Source organism: Panthera tigris, chromosome B1, assembly GCF_018350195.1.
Source record: "Panthera tigris isolate Pti1 chromosome B1, P.tigris_Pti1_mat1.1, whole genome shotgun sequence".
Lineage (NCBI taxonomy): Eukaryota > Metazoa > Chordata > Mammalia > Carnivora > Felidae > Panthera > Panthera tigris.
Window position 1 is genome coordinate 183,967,811 of NC_056663.1, and position 18,828 is coordinate 183,986,638.

Below are 18,828 nucleotides of genomic sequence, written 5' to 3' on the forward strand. Positions count from 1 at the left end.
AATTGATTTTATAGTGGCCAGGTTTTTATATTTCTGTAGATAGAATGCAGACAACTTGATATGGATTTTAGAACACAAAACTACTTGCTCATAACTGTGCTTTAATTTGTTGTGTGGTCTTGTGAAAGCCACTCAATTTTCCTAAACTTCAACACCCTTATCTTTGACACGAGTGAGATCAGCTAAATGGTTTCTAAATCTCTTACAGCTCTTAAATCCATGAATCTAGTCTGCTGTGGATTTGCTATTTGGGAAGACTCAAGATGTAACTGCATAATAACTTTATGTGTAAAATTTCCCAAGTTTAGTTTCTATCCAGTTTGTAAGATTTAAGCACTTAGATTTTACTTTTACCCTAAGTACTTACTAATATTACAAAATAATTTAGTTATCTAAATACTTTACATGTTGGGATGAGCACTGGGTGTTGTATGGAAACCAATTTGACAATAAATTTCATATGAAAAAAATAAATGCTTCATACATTATTTAGTGTATATGTTGCACATACAACTCTTAATGTTCATGGATCTCTAAATATTCACCATACAAGATTACATAGTTATTATTTGGGTAGACCTTTGAGCATATGCTAGTTAAGTGTACTAATTCAATTGACAATTGGGAAAGTTTTTGTATGTAAGTTATAGAAGACCCTTGTAAACTATGAGATGGGTCAGTGATCATTAGGCTACTAAAATGCATTACTTTTCCCTTAGTAGAATACTAAGTTGATTGTGATTTGTCTTGGTACTTGAATTGTATTAGTTTTTTGTTCATTCCTGACATAAGGTGAACTTAGAATGAAATGTTGCCAGAGAATGAGTAGATTTACTTTTCTGTGGTCTGAAATTGTATGTACTGTGATCCTTTTATCAATGACTCTGTAATTACTTTTATAGGTGTCTATTTGACATTTGTTTTCCTTCCCAGAAATAGGCATATCTTTCTAGGCATATCTGAGTGTTAAATAGTTTTGTGGTCCTAATTGTGGTCTAGGGGTCCTTCACATTATTTTGACCTGCCTTTGACTCATACCAGTATTGAGCCAGGTCTTTATCACTAGGGGAGGGTTCACTGACCAAATCAAATATTTAGAGTTCTTATGCAGAATGGCACTGTTTCCTAGAGTCCCAGGATTTTTCTTACTTTCGTTTACCTAACACTTTGATCTCGGATTGGCTTGGTTAGGTTTTGAACCCGTGGTGATAGAGAACGTGTTAGAAGGTGACGAGCTGCGCACAGACCTGGAAGCAGTGGAGGCTAAAGTCCGGGAACTTGGGCCTGATCACATTCTGTGCGTTCATTCTACTACCTCCTGTTTTGCTCCAAGGGTGCCTGATAGGTAAATAATTTGTAAATACTGTCCTGTAGATGTTGATTGGTCTTTTTAAGTGAAATGCAGACCTACTAATTGTCAAACATGCTTAAGTAACACGTGGCAGTAAATAGGTGAATGGACCGGTGGAGAAACGACAGTGGTTTGGGAAAATGAAAATTTGGGTAGAGAAGTTGGGAAAACAACTAGTAGCAAGTGGACCTGAGCAGACAAAAAACATCTCTGTTTTCTTGTTTGTTCCTGTTTCTAATCTCTGTGTATCTTTTCCTCATTGTTTTGTAGAAGTTTCTAAGCATAATGTTGGATTTACTTGTTTTCATTGCTATCTCCATTTCTTTGATCTTACAGTAAGTTTTCCTATGTAAGAACTATCAGTATTAACAGATTTTTAAATAGAAAATTTTAGGATTATTTATTGCCTTTTGAATTCTTTTAATTGGAAGATTAACTCACAAGTACACTCAAGTGTTCACAGTGGATGTCTTTGCATTTTGAGAAAAATGCATACATTTAAGAAAAGCAAGGACACTTAGGTCACTCTGTTGTTAAGCATCTGGCTTCCGCTCAGGTCATGATCTCACAGTGTGTGATTTCGAGTCCCACATCCCCACATCGGCTGAGCTGGAGCCTCGCTTCAGGAGAGCATTGCTGCTCTCTTTCTCTCTTCTCTCCCCCTCCCTCTCCCTCTCCCCCTCCCCCTCCCTCTCCCTCTCCCCCTCCCCCTCCCTCTCCCTCTCCCTCTCCCCCTCCCCCCCCTCTCCCTCTCCCTCTCTCCCCCTCCCCCTCCCTCTCCCTCTCCCTCTCCCCCTCCCCCTCCCTCTCCCCCTCCCCCCCCCCCTTGCTCACTTGCACCTTTCTTCTCTCAAGAGAAAAGGGAAGAAAAGAATAAAGAAAAGCAGAAAGGGAAAAAGCAAATGTTTACTCTTTAAAGGGTGTCCACAAATGTTTATTCTGGAAATGTAATAGGCCTGAGTATAGTAATACAGAGTCCTAGTTTTGACAGCAGCTGTTTCATTTGAACATTTTGAACTGATGTGCTAATAATTGGTGAAAACTATATTGACTTGGACTATTTTTTTTAGGTTGAGTTGTATATACTTTAGTTTTAATTCATGGAATCACATACTTCAGCAGTAATGAATGTATGTTAATTTTTATCATTTTACTATTATTATTACTATTTATTATTATAGGCATGTTTTAAGAGACAATTTTAAGAGCATGCTTTTGAAAATTTACCTTGTTATGTTACTCTGTGGATTCTATTTTAAGATTATGTTACATATGCTTTTGTTGTTTATTCATTACTTACCAATCAGATTTTAAATTTGTATTGAAATATTAAATAAACATCTCTATTGTTCTTCATTGATGATATTGCTATCTGGAAGAATTTTAACGTGATAGAAATAAATCCCATTTCTAAAAACAGCACTTGGATATTTGTGATAGATTTTTTTAATGTTTATTTTTGAGAGAGAGAGAGACAGAGTGCGAGCGGGGGAGGGCAGAGAGAGAGAGAGGGAGACACAGAATCCAAAGCAGGCTCCAGGCTCTGAGCTGTTAGCACAGAGCCCAATGCGGGGCTTGAACTCACGAACTGTGAGATCATGCCCTGAGCCGAAGTCAGATGCTGAACCAACTGAGCCACCTAGGGGCCCCTATGTTAGATTATTTATGCTTGAGGATAGTTTTGTTTCATTTTGACTTTTTTTTGATGTTTACAGTATGCTTGGTGTAGGGTTAAGTATTTTACATGTATTATCTCTTTTGGAAACAAATCACGAAAGTTTTTTATCAGTGAGCAAAATTCTCATGTGCCATTATTTTTAGTTGTGTTATAGAATGACTGTTTCTGGTATGGGTGAACTTTAGGAAAATGGTAATACACAGTTGTAGTAATATGTTTGAACTTCTGATTTTATTAAATTTAAAATATGATTTTATTTCATTGCATTAAGCTTAATTCCTTTATAGTCTTAATTTGAATAGTTGTATATATACGTTGTCTTTATTAATTCATTTGACAGAGTATTGTGGGGCAAAATCAGTCAAAGGAAATGTAATAAAAAAGGATACCATTTTTTCTATTTGACAAGCTGATCTTCAGTTGGCTGCTAAGTTAGAATACAATTTGATTCACCTGTAAGATTTTTTGTCTCTCCTTGCCTTTCATTAAATACCTTTATACACGCTCTAAACATGAGCAGACTTCCTCAATTCTGAGTATTTAAAACTACTCACAAGTGATTCTTTTTTCTTTTTAAAATAGTACTTTATGTTGTTATAGTATCTTACGGTCAAGGAAGTTTGTTATTAAGGAATGCTTTCATTAGAACACAAACACATAAAAGTGCATTTTGTGAAGAAAATACTTGGGTATATCCCAGAAGGTCTAGTTTGTTAAAAACGACGTCTGATTAATTTAAGTAGTAGAAAGGTTCCTGTGTCAATTTGTGAGCTTTATGAAAATGAATGATAAAATGACTCTTTAATTCATAATACTTTAAGGAAGTAGATTGAAAACTTCGGACGAATGAACAGAATAATGTCAGTCCTATCTGTACTTTAAAAACATATTAACGCGTATCTACTAAAAAAGAAAACGTATTTGGCAAAAGTAAGTAAAAAAACTATGTAATAGATATTTGAAATACATCCGTGTGGGAAAGAACTTTTACTGAATAAAAGTGCTTTGCTTCTAGATTCTTTATATTGTAAAAAGAACATTTTTTAAAAATTTAACTTTATTAAATCATAGGATTTAGTCTTAGCTTCACAGCACGTGAAGACATTTCTATTAAGAGATCACCTCCATCACAAGTAGTAGTTAGTTTCTCAGAGGAACATCATTTATTACATTCTAATTGAAATTTATTACCTTACTTTACATAGAGTTAGACTCTCAAATTGTTTTAATATAAGGAGTGTCAAATGAAAAAGTAACAGTGAATTTAAAACTGGCAGCTATTTAAAAGATTCTTTAGTTTCCAAGTTGTTGGAAAATGTTATTTTGGTACTGAAACGTTTTAATGTTCTGTATTTTTTAATACATTAAAGTCTACTTGAAAATGTATTTTTTACTTTATGAGATGTTAAATGTGAGATTTCTTAAGATTTCAAGATATGCTAATTATTTTGCAGATATTAGCTTTAGTATAATAAGCAACCAAAAGCATTTAAAAATGAGCATACCACCTTGTAAGGGGTCATTATAATCTGCTTCTTGCTTTATATATATATAGGAAATTTTAAAGCGATTTAAAAGCTACCATCTATGTAAGTTTTTATAAATACCCGTTTCTCATTTATTGGTAACATTATTTTAAAAGCTTTTTTAGATTTATCCTAAAGTGCCTGCTGCTGAATTTTATGCTAAAATTCTGATATAGAAATCTCAATTTTCCCATTTTTTTCCTAGTGTACATTAAGAATAACTATTAAATTAGAAAAGTTTTCACACTGTAATTTATAAAAGCACAGTAAAAATATGTCTTTCTGTTGAATATTTATGTCTGTAGATTAGAAGAACTGGCTGTGATTTGTGCTGATTACGGCATTCCGCATGTAGTCAACAATGCGTACGGGGTGCAGTCTTCCAAATGTATGCACCTCATCCAGCAGGTAAGAGAGTTTAGAAAGATGCGTCAAGAAACAATGATTTTAACGTATTACAGGATTGTTACTTTGGTTTTCTTACAACTTAACGTAGTAAAATCAACTCTGTAGCATCTTCAACTCATGGCGGGTTAGAAATTAGCATTTTATAGCCACACAGTAAAAATCATTCTTCTTTAATGGTAATCGGACTACTAGCTTTGGTCAAGACCAACACAGAAATACTTCAGTAGCTTATTTTTTGTGACTTTCTGAGAACGTTTCATTACCAGTATTCTCATTTTTCTAATCTACTGGATTATTGTCTTTTTTAAGCTATATTGATGATTGATTCCATATTTAACATTTAAGGAACCACTGTACCTCATTATCCTAGGCTGGAAATGGCCTCACTTATAAACATTTTAGTGTATAGCTATGGAATTGGCAGGGTTTAAAACACGTGACGATTTTGTTTTTACAAGCATCAACTAGATCCTGGTCATCTGTTTTAGATTCAGGTTTTGAAAATGTGTCTGGGCATCCCATCCCGCTCGGAATAAGAATCTCGCCGTGACCTGCAAGGCTTTGTGTCTTCAGGCCTCTGCACCTTCTCCAGTTTCATTTACTTGTGCTCTCCCTCCCATCCGCTGTCTCTGGGCCTAGTTGCCTTTTTTTCTGTGCCTCCCGTGTGCCACATGTGTGTGCACTGCCCTGTTTTTACTCTTGCTCCTTCCTCTCACTGGATTCCTCTTCCAGAGAGTTACTTGGTGTCTTACCTCTCTTGAAGTCCGTGAGACTCTCTTAGACTCTCTGTCTAAAATAACAGGGTCCTGTGTCTTGCCTGCATTTTCTGTCTCCTTTTTTGTGTTTTTACCAGAAACATTGATCTTAAGGTACACATTTTTCCACATTATAACATCCCTGAAATTGGGGTGTCTTAGAATCAGTGGTGTCTGATTAACATTGTAATGTTAATTGGTAATGTTTTTTCTGACCTAGTAGTGTGGAAAATTTGGATGCTTCTTAAAATTGATGACCTCTTGCTCTGTTTTTCATAGCGCTTCTCACCATTTGATAAGATATTTATTTTTTTATTGTCTAGTTATTGGTAGTAACCAGAATTAAGGTTCTGTTAGGGAAGAGACTTTGTGACTTTGTTTTGTTCGCTGTTATGTCTTCAGTATTTAAGACGGTCTCTGGTACATAGTTGATACTCAATAACTGGTTACTGAAAAAATTGGATGAGTAAATGAAGTATTATATCTACTACAACGATTATTTATACTGTATGAGGATGTGGATAGGCGTTATCCATGTATGGTGTAAGTTACATAATTTGTACGCATAATGTTGTGAATCACATACTCAGTTTTGGCACATGTGGTTTGTGTTACGTGGGCAAGACTTAACTCACAGATTATCTGTGATCTTCTCCAGTGTGGTGGTGAATGCTTCTTAGCCAAGTAGATCCTATCTGGAAAAAAAAATTTTCTTGGAGCATGCTGGTATCATCTCTCATATAAATGTGGTTTATATGATGGTATTAGCTGATCTGCTTAATTTTTTTTTAATTTTTAATGTTTATTTATTTTTGAGAGATACAGTCCGAGTGCAAGGGGGGCGGGGGTAGGGCAGAGAGAGGGAGACACAGAATCCAAAGCAGGCTCCAGGCTCTGAGCTGTCAGCACACAGCCTGATATGGGGCTTGAACTCACAAACCGTGAGATCGTGACCTGAGCCAAAGTCGGATGCCACTGACTGAGCCACCCAGGCGCCCCTGCTTAATTTTTTTACTCAAAGGTTGTACCAGTTAGGATGCAATTGGCTGCAAGTAAAAGACACCCAACTCAAATTAGCCTAACCAGTGAGGAAATCCATAAGTTTACATAACGCAAGAAGTCCAGAGCTGGAGTGGGTGGTAGGCATGTTATGTCAAGGAAGACCATGCACCATTTCTTCCATATCTTTTTGCATTATTCCCGAACTTTTAAAGAACGTTTTCATCACAATTCTAGACTAGATTATCTCCAATGTGAATGGTAGCGGAGAAAAGCTGTATAATTCTCTACACTGGAAATCTTGAAAAACATTTTATTTCAGTGATTTGTTTTTATGTCTCCTCTCCCTTTCCCCTTTTCCTCTTTAAGTTTTATCAGCCTCAATTCTTTTGAAAGTTAAGCACGTCAGCATTACTAAAAGTTCAGAAGACTGAGGAAGGAGTAGAATATCACTCATAAACCTGTACACTAACAAATACCCTTAATAGTTTGTGTCCACTTTCTTCTCATTTTTATATGTATATTCCTTTTTTACAATAGTGACAGTCGTTGTGTACATTTAGCGTTAACTTTTTTAAACTTAGTGCAAAAAATATTTAATTTTCATAGATTACATTTCCGTATTCTCCACATGCCTGTGAAATCTTCATAAAGATCATTTCAGTGATTCCAAAACATTCACTCAGATATTATATATTTAACCCAGAAGTGCTTAGTGTTGTGGTGCCCATGGTATAATTTTGAATACTGGAAAATTTGGCGGCATAACTGGAGAGATTAAGACATAGACAGTGCGTTCCAGGATGTGATGTAGAAGGTGCCCGTGGAAGTGTGCTTCATGAATGCCTGCCTTTGTCGTCCCCTCTCTTCCTTGGTGAGGTGAAAATCTTAACCAGAAAATAACACTTTAAGATGGGTGGGTGAGTGGTTTTTAAACACAGCTGTTGTATTGTCGCAGATACTGTATTACCTTCTAAAATTAGCAGTTCTTAAAAAAAAAAAAAACAACAGTACTCAAACATTTGAATTTTCCCAAATTGGCCCTCACAAAGAGAGGTGTTGGTACTGTGGCTTTAAACTAAATAAATATTTGGGTCTTTTTGAGTGCCACTGCTGTTTCATGATGTTCTAGAAAATTAAAGTTAGCTTTCATTCATCTCAATAGTTCTTAGTGATATATGTACCATTTACTGAGTACCCACCATGCGTCAGGCATCCTCCTGGACTTTTAAAGTTTATTAGCTCAATCCTAACCAACTAAGGTGTACTTGTTATTTCTGTTCTATAAATGAAGAAGCAAACTTAGAAGGATTAAGTGACTTGCCCAAGGTCCAGTAGCTACAAAATGGCCCATGTAGTTCAGTGAGGCTTCAAAGCCCCATGTTTTCCTTTAAAAAAACAGCATGCTGAAACTGTAAACACTTCCTTGAGAAGACAGCAGTGTAGTAATCAAACCGTCAGTGAAGAAAGAGCTATAGCTACAGCGTGTCAGCTTATTTATTTATTTTTATTTTAAAGACCCTGCCCCAGGGTGACTTAATCCTCAGCACAGAAAGCATTCTGGTATGCACGTGTCATTGAAGTCAGCTCTGAACAACCTGTGCTTCTGTTTCTATGCTAAACTGACTCATTTAGAAGACTGATGGAATATGGATAGTAGGACGGATTAATGGAGAAGGATGTGGTAGAGTCACAAAAATACATAGGATTAATCTTTTTAGAGTCAGCATGGATTGTAAGGCTCCCGAAGTGTGGGAAGCAGTGGCTTCGCTTATTAAGAATTTGAGAAAAGGGGCGCCTGGGTGGCTCAGTCGGTTGAGCGTCCGACTTCGGCTCAGGTCACGATCTTGTGGTCTGTGAGTTCGAGCCCCGCGTCGGGCTCTGGGCTGATGGCTCAGAGTCTGGAGCTTGCTTCCGATTCTGTGTCTCCCTCTCTCTCTGCCCCTCCCCTGTTCATGCTCTGTCTCTCTCTGTCTCAAAAATAAATAAATGTTAAAAAAAAAATTAAAAAAAAAAGAATTTGAGAAACACCTTGGATCCTCTGTCTCCTTCTCTCTCTGCCCTTTTGCCCTGCTTTCAAAAATAAGTAAACATTAAAAAACAAAAGAACTTAGGAAAAGTAGGTATTATACTACTTATTCACAGACCTAATTCTCAGTTCATTCAACACACATTTACAGGGTTTCCCTCTGTGTGCCAGGCATCAGGTTAGGCACTGGGGATACAGGGGCGAATACAACAAAATCCTTATCTTCACGGAGCAGAAGCAGACAGTAAACAATAAGTACGACGGGCCTTGATAAATGCTCTGGATCGGGAAGGGGGTATCAGATTAGATGGAGCGATCCAGAAAGTTCTCCCCAGGAAGTAACGTGAGCAGAGCCCCGAGTGATGGGAAGGAGTAGGCCACGCAGCTCTTTAGAGTCCAGACAGGAGATAACAGCAAGGGCCAGGACTCTGAGGCAGGAGTGTGCTTGGGGTATGCAAAGAACAAGGAGGCCAGTATGGCTGGACCAGGGCAAATGAGGGCGGCAGTGGTAGTAAAGGGAAGTGAGGTGTGTTAGCATTTGGGATTTTATCCTTGGTATGGTCGTCAGCCATGGGAGGGTTTTGAGCAGGGGAGTGACGTGTGATTTACGTTTTTTGACCATCGTTGTGGCTACTGTGTGAGTAATAGACTGTAGGGAGGCAAGAGTGGAGGGCTGCTGCAGAGCTCACATGAAATAAGTTGGTGGCTCAGGCCAGGATGGTAGCCATTAAGGTGTTCAGAAATGGTTAGATTCACATGTATTTTGAGAGTGGCTCTTACAGGCTGTACTGATGAATCAGATGTGAGGTGTGAGGAAATGAGAATTCAGAGCCCAAGGCTTCAGCTTGGGCAGTTGGAAGAGTGGAAATGCCATGGGAATAAGAGTTTATTTTATAAACCTGGGCTCTTCCTCCAGATTACCTAGGTTTTAGTCCCTGTTGTATCTTTGATTACCTTGGTGACTTCTAGTGAGGTGCTTTAACTGCCTGGATTTGAATCCCAGCTGTGCTGTTAATATTAAGTACACTCCTGACCTTGGGCAGCTCGCTTTAGTTTTATTGTCCCTTAATTTTCTCATCTGTAAAATAGCAATTATAGTAGCATCTACCTCATATGGTTATTACAAGGGTTAAGGATGTGAAGTGCTTAGAACAGTACCTGACGCACAGTAGGTTCTCGATAAATACTGGCAGAAATTATTATGTGAACAAGTATCTGTTTTATTTGCTATCGTTGTCCCTAGAACCTTGGACAATGTTTGGCAGCTGATAGTGCCCAGATATTTCTTTTGTGAATAAACAAGGAAATGAATGAGCTGGTAATTGACAACCCTTTCCTTCATAGAACATGCTCGTATGATTCCCGTTTTATTTAAAAACCCTTTCAGCCTTCTGGTATTTTTTTCCTCCTCATTGATATCCTCTGACTTCAGTGAGTGGGTCTAGCTTGCTTTTTTATCTTTTTTGCTAAGCAATTTATCAAACCATACTTGATGGATATTAACTAAACTTACTATGGTAATCACTTCATAATGTATGCATATATCAAATCATCGTGTCGTACACCTCAAACTTCTACATACTGTGTCAATTATATCTCACTAAAGCTGGCATTTTTTCACTTAAAAATTTGAAAAAAAACCATACTTCACTTCCACATTTTTTTGCAAAGTTTCATCTTTTAAAAATATTTAGATATACACTGAATATTTAGATATGTGTTCTGTTTCTTTGATAAAACCATCTGTTTTTCGGGAGCCTGTTTGTCTTCTTGCCATGGAGTGTGGTAGTGCCTTTTATGCTCTCTGGGTTTTAGCGGTGAGGGGATTCTAGCAAAGTCTGATGCAGTGATGGTTCTCTTACACTCCTGTACCTGATTTAGGCTCACGTTTCTCTCAGGAAGCCTTGGACAGTACTGAAGTGTTAATAAAAGACAACTCTTAACTGTTCCTCTTTATTTTTACCTTCTACTACTTTGTGTGCTGTTCAGTTATTCTATTAGTCTTTGTATGCTTCTCTCTGTTTTCCTGTGATACAGTGAGATTTTCTTTGATCATAGTTTGTGAGGAAATTAGAAGAGTAGTAGGGAAAGGTTGAGATTGAAACAATCGTGCAGTAGCTTCCGAAGTAGTCTGCTTCCCTTTCCTGCTTTTGTGTTTCTGCCGATTGCCTGGATCTGGTCTCTTAGATTAGGCCAGCTATCTGCTCCTTCTATTCTCCCTGAGATATGGATGTGGAGGGAAAGTGTGAAGATGAAGGTCAAATGTGGTTATATTAATAAGAATGTAGATTGTGAATACAGATTGAAAATCTGCCACTACAGATAAAGAAAAAAAACTATCTTAGTTGAAATTTAGATAGTATCTCTATTTTTAAGAGGAGAAAATTGAAGCACATCAGATAGAAGGTCACAGACTATGTTGGATGGGGACTAGAACTTAGTTTTTACATTTCTAGTAGGTAAGTATTCCTTTTTTCACTAGAATATTAGATTTTCACTTGAAGTTCATTTGCAGTGGAATAAGATCACCTAAGATTATGACATTAGGAAACACGAGTTCTTTAGAAACATTGCCAAGAGTATACAAAAAAGATGCCATTAGTTGATATGAAAAATAAATTTTCTCTCATGTTGTCTGAATGGTGGTAGGAGCACAGATTGTCGCTTAAAGTGGTCATGCAGGTAGTAGATTATCCAAGCATCAAAGAGAAGTACAGTACTTAAATGTATAGCTGATCGATTGGCAACATGGGTGGCTAACGTCTATTAGATTGTGGTGGCCACTCTTGTTTAAAGTTAGTTAATAGTTGCAGGACCCACTGTTGGCATTTCTTGTCAAACGGAAGATCACAGATGAGAGACAAGGGAAGAACCTACCGTCGTATCCAACATTAAGGTGCAAAGCTGAGTTCGCACCCGAACTACCACGGAAACGCTGCCTTCCTCCCCAGGGTGGTGTGAGGATTTAATGATTTGTTTGCATGAAAGCAGGTGGTAAACTATAAAGTGCTCTTTCACGTAAAAGGAGCAGCATTTAAAACTCATTTAATACTTAAAAATCCTTTATTGGCACTGTTACAAAGAAAATTAGAATATCTGATCTGACATTTCATGCATTGTTTAATGGTATTTACTTGTTAATAGCAGTTGTCGTCTCTTTTTCTAGAAGCCAATCTGTAATACTGCGTGTTACTTCATTCCAGGGGGCTCGAGTTGGTAGAATAGATGCTTTCGTACAGAGCTTGGACAAAAATTTCATGGTTCCAGTAGGTGGCGCTATAATTGCTGGCTTTAATGATTCCTTCATTCAGGAAATCAGCAAGATGTATCCAGGTAAATAAATCAGTTGCTCTTCAGAAAAAGTAACTAACAAACAAAAATTCCATTTGTACCTAGGCCACTATAATAAATTTTAATTTCCCTGCCCTGAATGTGACTTGTTCATCTTATTTCAGGAAGAGCTTCTGCTTCACCTTCTTTAGATGTCCTTATTACTTTATTATCACTTGGATCAAATGGCTATAAGAAGCTATTAAAAGAAAGAAAGGTAAGTTTTCCACTTCGGTACAAAATCATACCCTTGACTAAAATCCTTCCGTATTACTGGTGTTTTTGCCTTTTGGTCTGCCACTTGGAAGGCATAGCTAGCTAGTGCGGTCCTAGAGCATTTACTTTGCTCTGGAATCACCCCAGGGGGTTTTCAGTGAATCGTTCTCTCCTGTCTGTCCAGATATGGTGAGAGATCTTGGACGAGTGAGTTTGCTTTTGTGTTTTTTGAGAAACTCCTACATCAGAGATTCTTATTAGTTCAGTAAAAATCAGTTCATTTATCACTTAAAGATAGAGGCCCTTGAAAAACAAACATACAGGTTTGTTTCCTCTTAGTTTTTGGAAGTCTGAAGACTTGTATAGGTGTGAGATGTCAGTCACAGGAGAAAGAACCAGGTCACAAGTTAGCTAGCTTCTCATTCTAAAATAATAAATTCATCCCTTGTCATTACTGCAATGCTGAACTCATTGGTTATGTTGGCTGTGAAAAGAAAAGTGACATTTGTGCTTAAAAACTAGACTTTGTCTCCAACACTAAAAACTAGCTTTAATTAATTCAGGACAACTCCAGAATTGTAGACAGAGACAGTGTTGGCAGGGCGGGTCAGACTAAAATGTTTTATTCATCTCCCATCTGGGAGAGCTAGCGGCCCCTGGGACAGTTTTTGTATCTGTGTAACTTCCCAACCATCAGTAGCAGTTGTAGTCCCTTAGATTATTAATAGCACTTCACGTATTTTAAGATACTTTATGTATGTTTTGTGGTAGATCCTCTCAACAGCCTTATGAATATGCAACAGAAGTTGAAAAATTTTGTTCCCTGTTTTACTCTAGTCCTCGCACCGCCCCCCCCGCCCCCCAAAAAACAGTCCATAGGAGAGTAATTGTTTATATTGTGAGGACCTCTCTTAATACTTATGTGATATGGAAAAAGACGCTCAACATCACACGTATGAAAACCACGGTGAGGTACCACTGCACACCTCGCAGAAGGAAGCTGACAGTACTAGATGCTGGCAAACCTCTCAAGCAAGTAGATCGCTCAGACATTGCTGATAGGAACACAAATGGTACAGCAACTTTGGAAAACACTTTCGCAGTTTTTTATAAAGTTAAACATATGCTACCATATAAACTAGCCAGCCCACTCCTAGTGCTTTACTCAAGGGAAATGAAAATTTATGTCTGTACAAAAACCTATACGTGAATGTCTGTAGTGATTCTATTCAGTATTGCCAAACCCTGGAAACAACCCAAATGTCTGTCATCTGGTATATAAACAAACTGTGGTATATAATACTCAGCAATAAAAAGGAACAAATTACTGATATGTGCAACAAAATAATGGCTCTCAAAATAATGGCCTTATATTAAATGAGATAAGCCATGCTCAAAAGATACATATTAAATGGTTTCATTTGTATGCCATCCTGGAAAAGGCAAAAAACATATCAGGACGGAGAAGAGATCAGTGGTTGTCAGAGTCTTGGGTTAAGCGAGGGGACTCATGGGGTAGTAAACTGTTCTGTATCTTGAGAGTGGGAGTGTTTTCATAACTGTATAGGTTTGTCCAAACTCATAGACGTGAACCCCTGAAAACTGGGCCTCCGAAACTTTACTGTATATAAATTATGCTTCAATAAACCTAACAAACATTTCCAAATGATTTGACTAAAACTCCAGTTTGATCAACTCCCCGAAGTGATCATCACGGTAATAGATTGTTGTAGTTAAGAGAAGACCTCAACAAATCTCCCAAGGAGCCTTTTCCGTATGACAGATGAGACCTGTTTATAGATGAGCAAAACTATCACCTGTTTGTATTGTTCATATGAGAGTTTAGGTGTATTAAGTGCCCGTGGGTCTTAGCTCTCCTACAACTGGTTGTTTTGCTATGGAAAAGCCATTTGAACTTGCAGATTTTTTGTGAGGCGTTTCTGTCATCCTCATTTTTACGGGAGACAGAAGGATAAATAATGTGTCTGAGGTAAACTGTGGGCCATGGGTTTAACGCTAGGCAATTGGGCCTCTGATCCTCTATCTTAACCTCTAAACTCTGCTGCTTTTTTCCTATATGGATAAATAATCTAGCCTGGTAGCTGTGTAGTTATCTTACATAGCTATAAATCTGAAGACTTATGTCTACCAATACGCAAAGGAGGCAAAGGCAATGAATGAATTTAGCAACCCTGGCCAAAAAAGCTCAGTTGTATTTTAGAAAGGATGTAAGGTATTTTGTTTGTACAGAATCGCTGTTGATGGGGAGCTGCCCCTCCCTGACTCCAGGTGATCCCAGTGGGACTGTCAGTTACAGTGTTCTTTCCTCCTTTTGTCGGAGCGGTGGGCATATGACCCGGCTAGCTTGGTTCACAGGTGGGCATGTGGAGGTCGACTCCTTCCAGCAGACTTGATAGAGTCTTGAGAGAGAGGGGGTTTGCTGCTTTGCAGATAGTAAACTGTAAGCATATGATCTTATTACTCACCTGCCATACTTCTGGCCTCACCAAGAAAGCCTTCTTGGGACTAGAAAATCTAAGAGGGAAAACAGAACTAAGAATCATCTGAGTTTCTGGATCCAGCCATGCCTCCTTGTAGACTTGGCTGTAGATGAACCAACAAATTCCCTTTTTCGTTTTAAACTACATTTCTGACACTGATACTCGTGATTCCTCTTATGCCCCTGAGTCCTTCCTAATGTTTCCCAACGTTCATTTTCTCCTTTTCCCTTCCACTGCTACCGCTCCCTAGCTCAGGCCCTTACCATATCACCCCTGGATGGCTACAGGAATTTACTAATTCTCCTTCTAATCTGTAGCCTACTCTCATTTGCTGTGTTGTAAATGAGTGTGCCAGGTTAATACTTTAAAGTTTTCCAAGTTATTCTGCTTTGAGTTCTGGTTGCCTGCAAGACAAAGCTTACCCTGCCATCATGATCCTTTATAGTCTGGCCCCCACATTATGTTGGCAGTATTGGACCTTGCTTGTTCATTTATTCAGGCAAAGAAATGTTTATGCTTAGGCCCTAAGGTTAAATTCACCAGTGAGACTCGCGTAGTCTCTACCCTCATGGAAGTTATAGTTGGGGGAAATCTAGATGTTAAATAAATAATTACAAATCTGTTTGGCTTTATGTAAGGACAAGCAGAAGATATGAGAGCATGTTTCACCCAACCCAGCTGGGGCACCTAACCCAGTTTTGGGAGGGTTGGGGAAAGCCTCCCTGACGAAGTGGCATCTGTTCTATGAAGGTACAACTTGTGCATTTATTAGACTCTTATGGTGTCATCATAAACTAGACTGGATGGCTAAACTACCTGTACAACTCTTACAGGGTATTTTTTTAAAAGTTTTTATTTATTTATTTTGAGAGAGAGAGTACAAGCAGGGAAGAGACAGAAAGAGAGGGGGAGAGAGAGATAGGGAGGGACGGAGGGAGGGAAAGAGAGAGAGAGAGAGAGAGAGTGAGTGTCCCAAGCAGGCTTCACACTGTCAGCGCCTGATGTGGGACTTGATCTCAGGGACCTGTGAGATCATGACCTGAGCCAAAAATCAAGAGTCAGGCACTCAACCAATTGAGCCACCTAAGTGCCCTACTTACAGGATATTCTAGACTGGGTCTAGAGAGCAAAGTCCTATGCAGTTCCAAGAGAGTTTGTTCTAGATCACTTCATAAAATTAACTTTCCTTTATGATAAATTCAGATTCAGTAAGTCTGGAGTGGGGCTAAGACAACTGCATTTTTACATTTGATCTTAGCCAAAAGGCCAAGAAGCGATAGGACAACTGCATTTTTAAGAAACTTCCCTGATAAATCTGATGCGCATCCTAGTTTGAAACCCATTATTTTGGAGGCACACAGGTCACTTGTATCTATAACAGAAACTTGGAGAAGAAACATAACTTTTTAGCATTTTAGTACATAGGTAGATAATATTTTATGGAGTTTGAGATGGACTATATAAATATCCCAAAATATCAAAGGTTTAAAAATATAACTTGTTAGTTATCTGTTTCTGATCTCTTTAGTTGTCCTAGTTATAGTCCTTTCTTGTATTGTTGTTGCTCTTTGCCTTCTAATGGTCCCTCTGCAGATTTGGCTAAAAATTCATTTTTGGAAATATAAGATCTCTGAGAAGACTATTACATCAAGTTTTAAGTTAGACATTTAAAGATTATTGTTTATCATATAGATAGAAACTTTTAAAAAATTTTTAAAAATTTATGTTTATTTATTTTTGAGAGAGAGAGAGAGAGAGAGAGAGAGAGAAAGAGAGTGGGGGGAGGGGCAGAAAGAGAGAGGGAGGCACAGAATCTGAAGCAGGCACCAAGCTCCGAGCTGTCAGCACAGAGCCCGACACAGGGCTTGAACCCATGAACCATGAGATCAGGACCTGAGCTGAAGTCAGATGCTTAACCAACTGAGCCAGCCAGACACCCTGAAACCTTAACAATTTTTATATGCTGTTATAGTATCAAATAAGGGTACTGTTCAGTAGTTCCTATTTCTGTTCTTCAATTGAAACTATATATGATAATAGCTAATAAAATTATGTATTTGCTGTAATAAACTAATATCAGTCTTGAGTGATTTTGTAGTTAAGTTTATTTAGCTAGCATATTAAACTGATTATCTGAGTGCATACCCCCCAGAAATCACCATCAGGGGTGTGAAATGAGACTTGGTCCTTCTGGACGGGGAGTCTGGGAGACTAGTGTCCAGCCTGGAGCTTGCATTCATCCCTCTGGGCTTAGCATCCTTTGCTTGAGGCGCTGGATGCTCTTCAGATGTTGGTTGAATGAACTAACGGGAGGTATTAGGGAACACCTAGGTTTACTTTGGCATGGTCATCTCTTGTTTTACGCGGAGTAAGTATCTTCCAGTTAGAGAGCAAATAATTTTTGATACTGACGTTATGAACTAGATGTTCTCATAGGAATATTTCTCAGTATTTCTCAATACTCACCATAACTTGTGAAAAGGAACGAGTTAAAATGGTGATAACCTGCTGTGTGTAACAGGTGCTATGTCAGGCTACTCCTCTTCCAGAATTATTTCCTTACCGTAGGAGTTTGGAATTGTTGATCTTACAGGGGCTCTGTCATCTTTTCGGAATCTAAGAATTTCTGTGATGCCATGGTTCTTCTGACTTCTGACATTTAGGGTTTGACTTTAAATTTTTCACTTACATTTAGATGATTCCAAACACCCATGCGCGTGTACAGTTTGCTCAGCATAGAAAATCCACCTGCCTTGAGAGTGACCTGTAGGAATATGTAGCTTAACAAGTGAATAGATCCAGCAGGTAGCCCTGCTCTGCTTCTCATTGGGACTTTGTTCTTTGTTAATCATCGAACAAATATTTTATGAGACTAATTTTATGTCTAGTGATATTTACAAGTTGGATGGCTCCATCTCAGATGTCAAGAAGTACTTGTCTTTGTAACATCCGGAACTTTTTTCTTTTCCTTTTATCTGGATGGAATAGAGTGGAATGCACAGGACGACAAGAATAGGATTATAGCTATGGGGTGTTGGCATGTGTTTATGGAGTCCTGCCAGCTGATGTTAGTTATTTTAACCAGAAAGCTCTTTTAGGAGGGAAAAGTAGGTGGGTGGAAAGTTGGCATTTTTATGAATGTTTGCTGTATGTTAGGAGCTCTGCTAGGTTTATCATATTCATTATTTCATGTACAACTTAAAGCAAGTTTACGAGGTAGGTATTATCCCCATCTTACAGATAAAGTTGAGGCTCAAAGAAGTTAGGTACTTCTCCAAAGAGCACAAGAAGTGCCAAAACTGCCACTGAAACCCAGGTCTGTGTGATTCTAACGCCTCTGCGCTTTGTGTCTTAACCACTCCCTTCCCACTGCTTCCAGTCGCTTGTCCAGCACTGGGGGCATGGTTTCCTGCTCTGTGCTAGGCATCAGAGCCATAAAAATGATGATCTCGGGACCCTCTCTTCTTCGCTACTGGAGGTATGTAAAAACCTCAAAGACTAATGTTTAAAATTCTTCGTGTAGAATTTCTTAGAGACTACCTGTAGTAGTAATCTTCAAAGTATTAAAGTACTCCTTTGAGAACCCTGTCATTGTGAGTGAATAAAAGTTTACTCTTTAACAACTTCATTCAACAGGCAGGGCTCTCACTGAAAAATCTGGATGTCCTCCATGAGCCCTAATTGCATGTATGTGGCATAAATATTGTTTTTTTGTTGGATTTGTTGCAGAAGTCAGGGCCTCTTTTGTTTAAATGGACTTGCTTTTGAACTGTGAAAATTTAATCGTGATAGTTTATCGGTTCGGCTCTGGAGAAGCTGAGGCAAAGTTATTTTGCTTCAGCCGGAGCTATTTATATACCATCACTGAGAGCTCCTTTTTATATTATCGGTGTTATTGCGTACTAAAAAAGGAGTGTTAAAAGAAAACTTAGGATTTTTTTTTTTTATTCTGTGCCCTTATTCACCACAATGATATTTTTAGAGGTTATTTCATCTAGTGTATCTCTTCAGAAAGCATTTTATCTTTTCACAGTA

The 18,828-nt window shown here is 38.2% G+C and overlaps 1 protein-coding gene across 1 annotated transcript in view; it reads left to right on the forward strand.

Moving 5' to 3' along the window:
• Positions 1-18,828, forward strand: part of SEPSECS (Sep (O-phosphoserine) tRNA:Sec (selenocysteine) tRNA synthase) — a 33,815-nt gene that overhangs the window by 6,389 nt on the left and 8,598 nt on the right. Inside the window, exons 5-8 of the mRNA XM_042984840.1 lie at positions 1,192-1,345; positions 4,861-4,963; positions 11,950-12,079; positions 12,202-12,293. Of these exons, the coding sequence (XP_042840774.1) occupies positions 1,192-1,345; positions 4,861-4,963; positions 11,950-12,079; positions 12,202-12,293 (479 nt within the window). The remainder of the gene's footprint in view (positions 1-1,191; positions 1,346-4,860; positions 4,964-11,949; positions 12,080-12,201; positions 12,294-18,828) is intronic.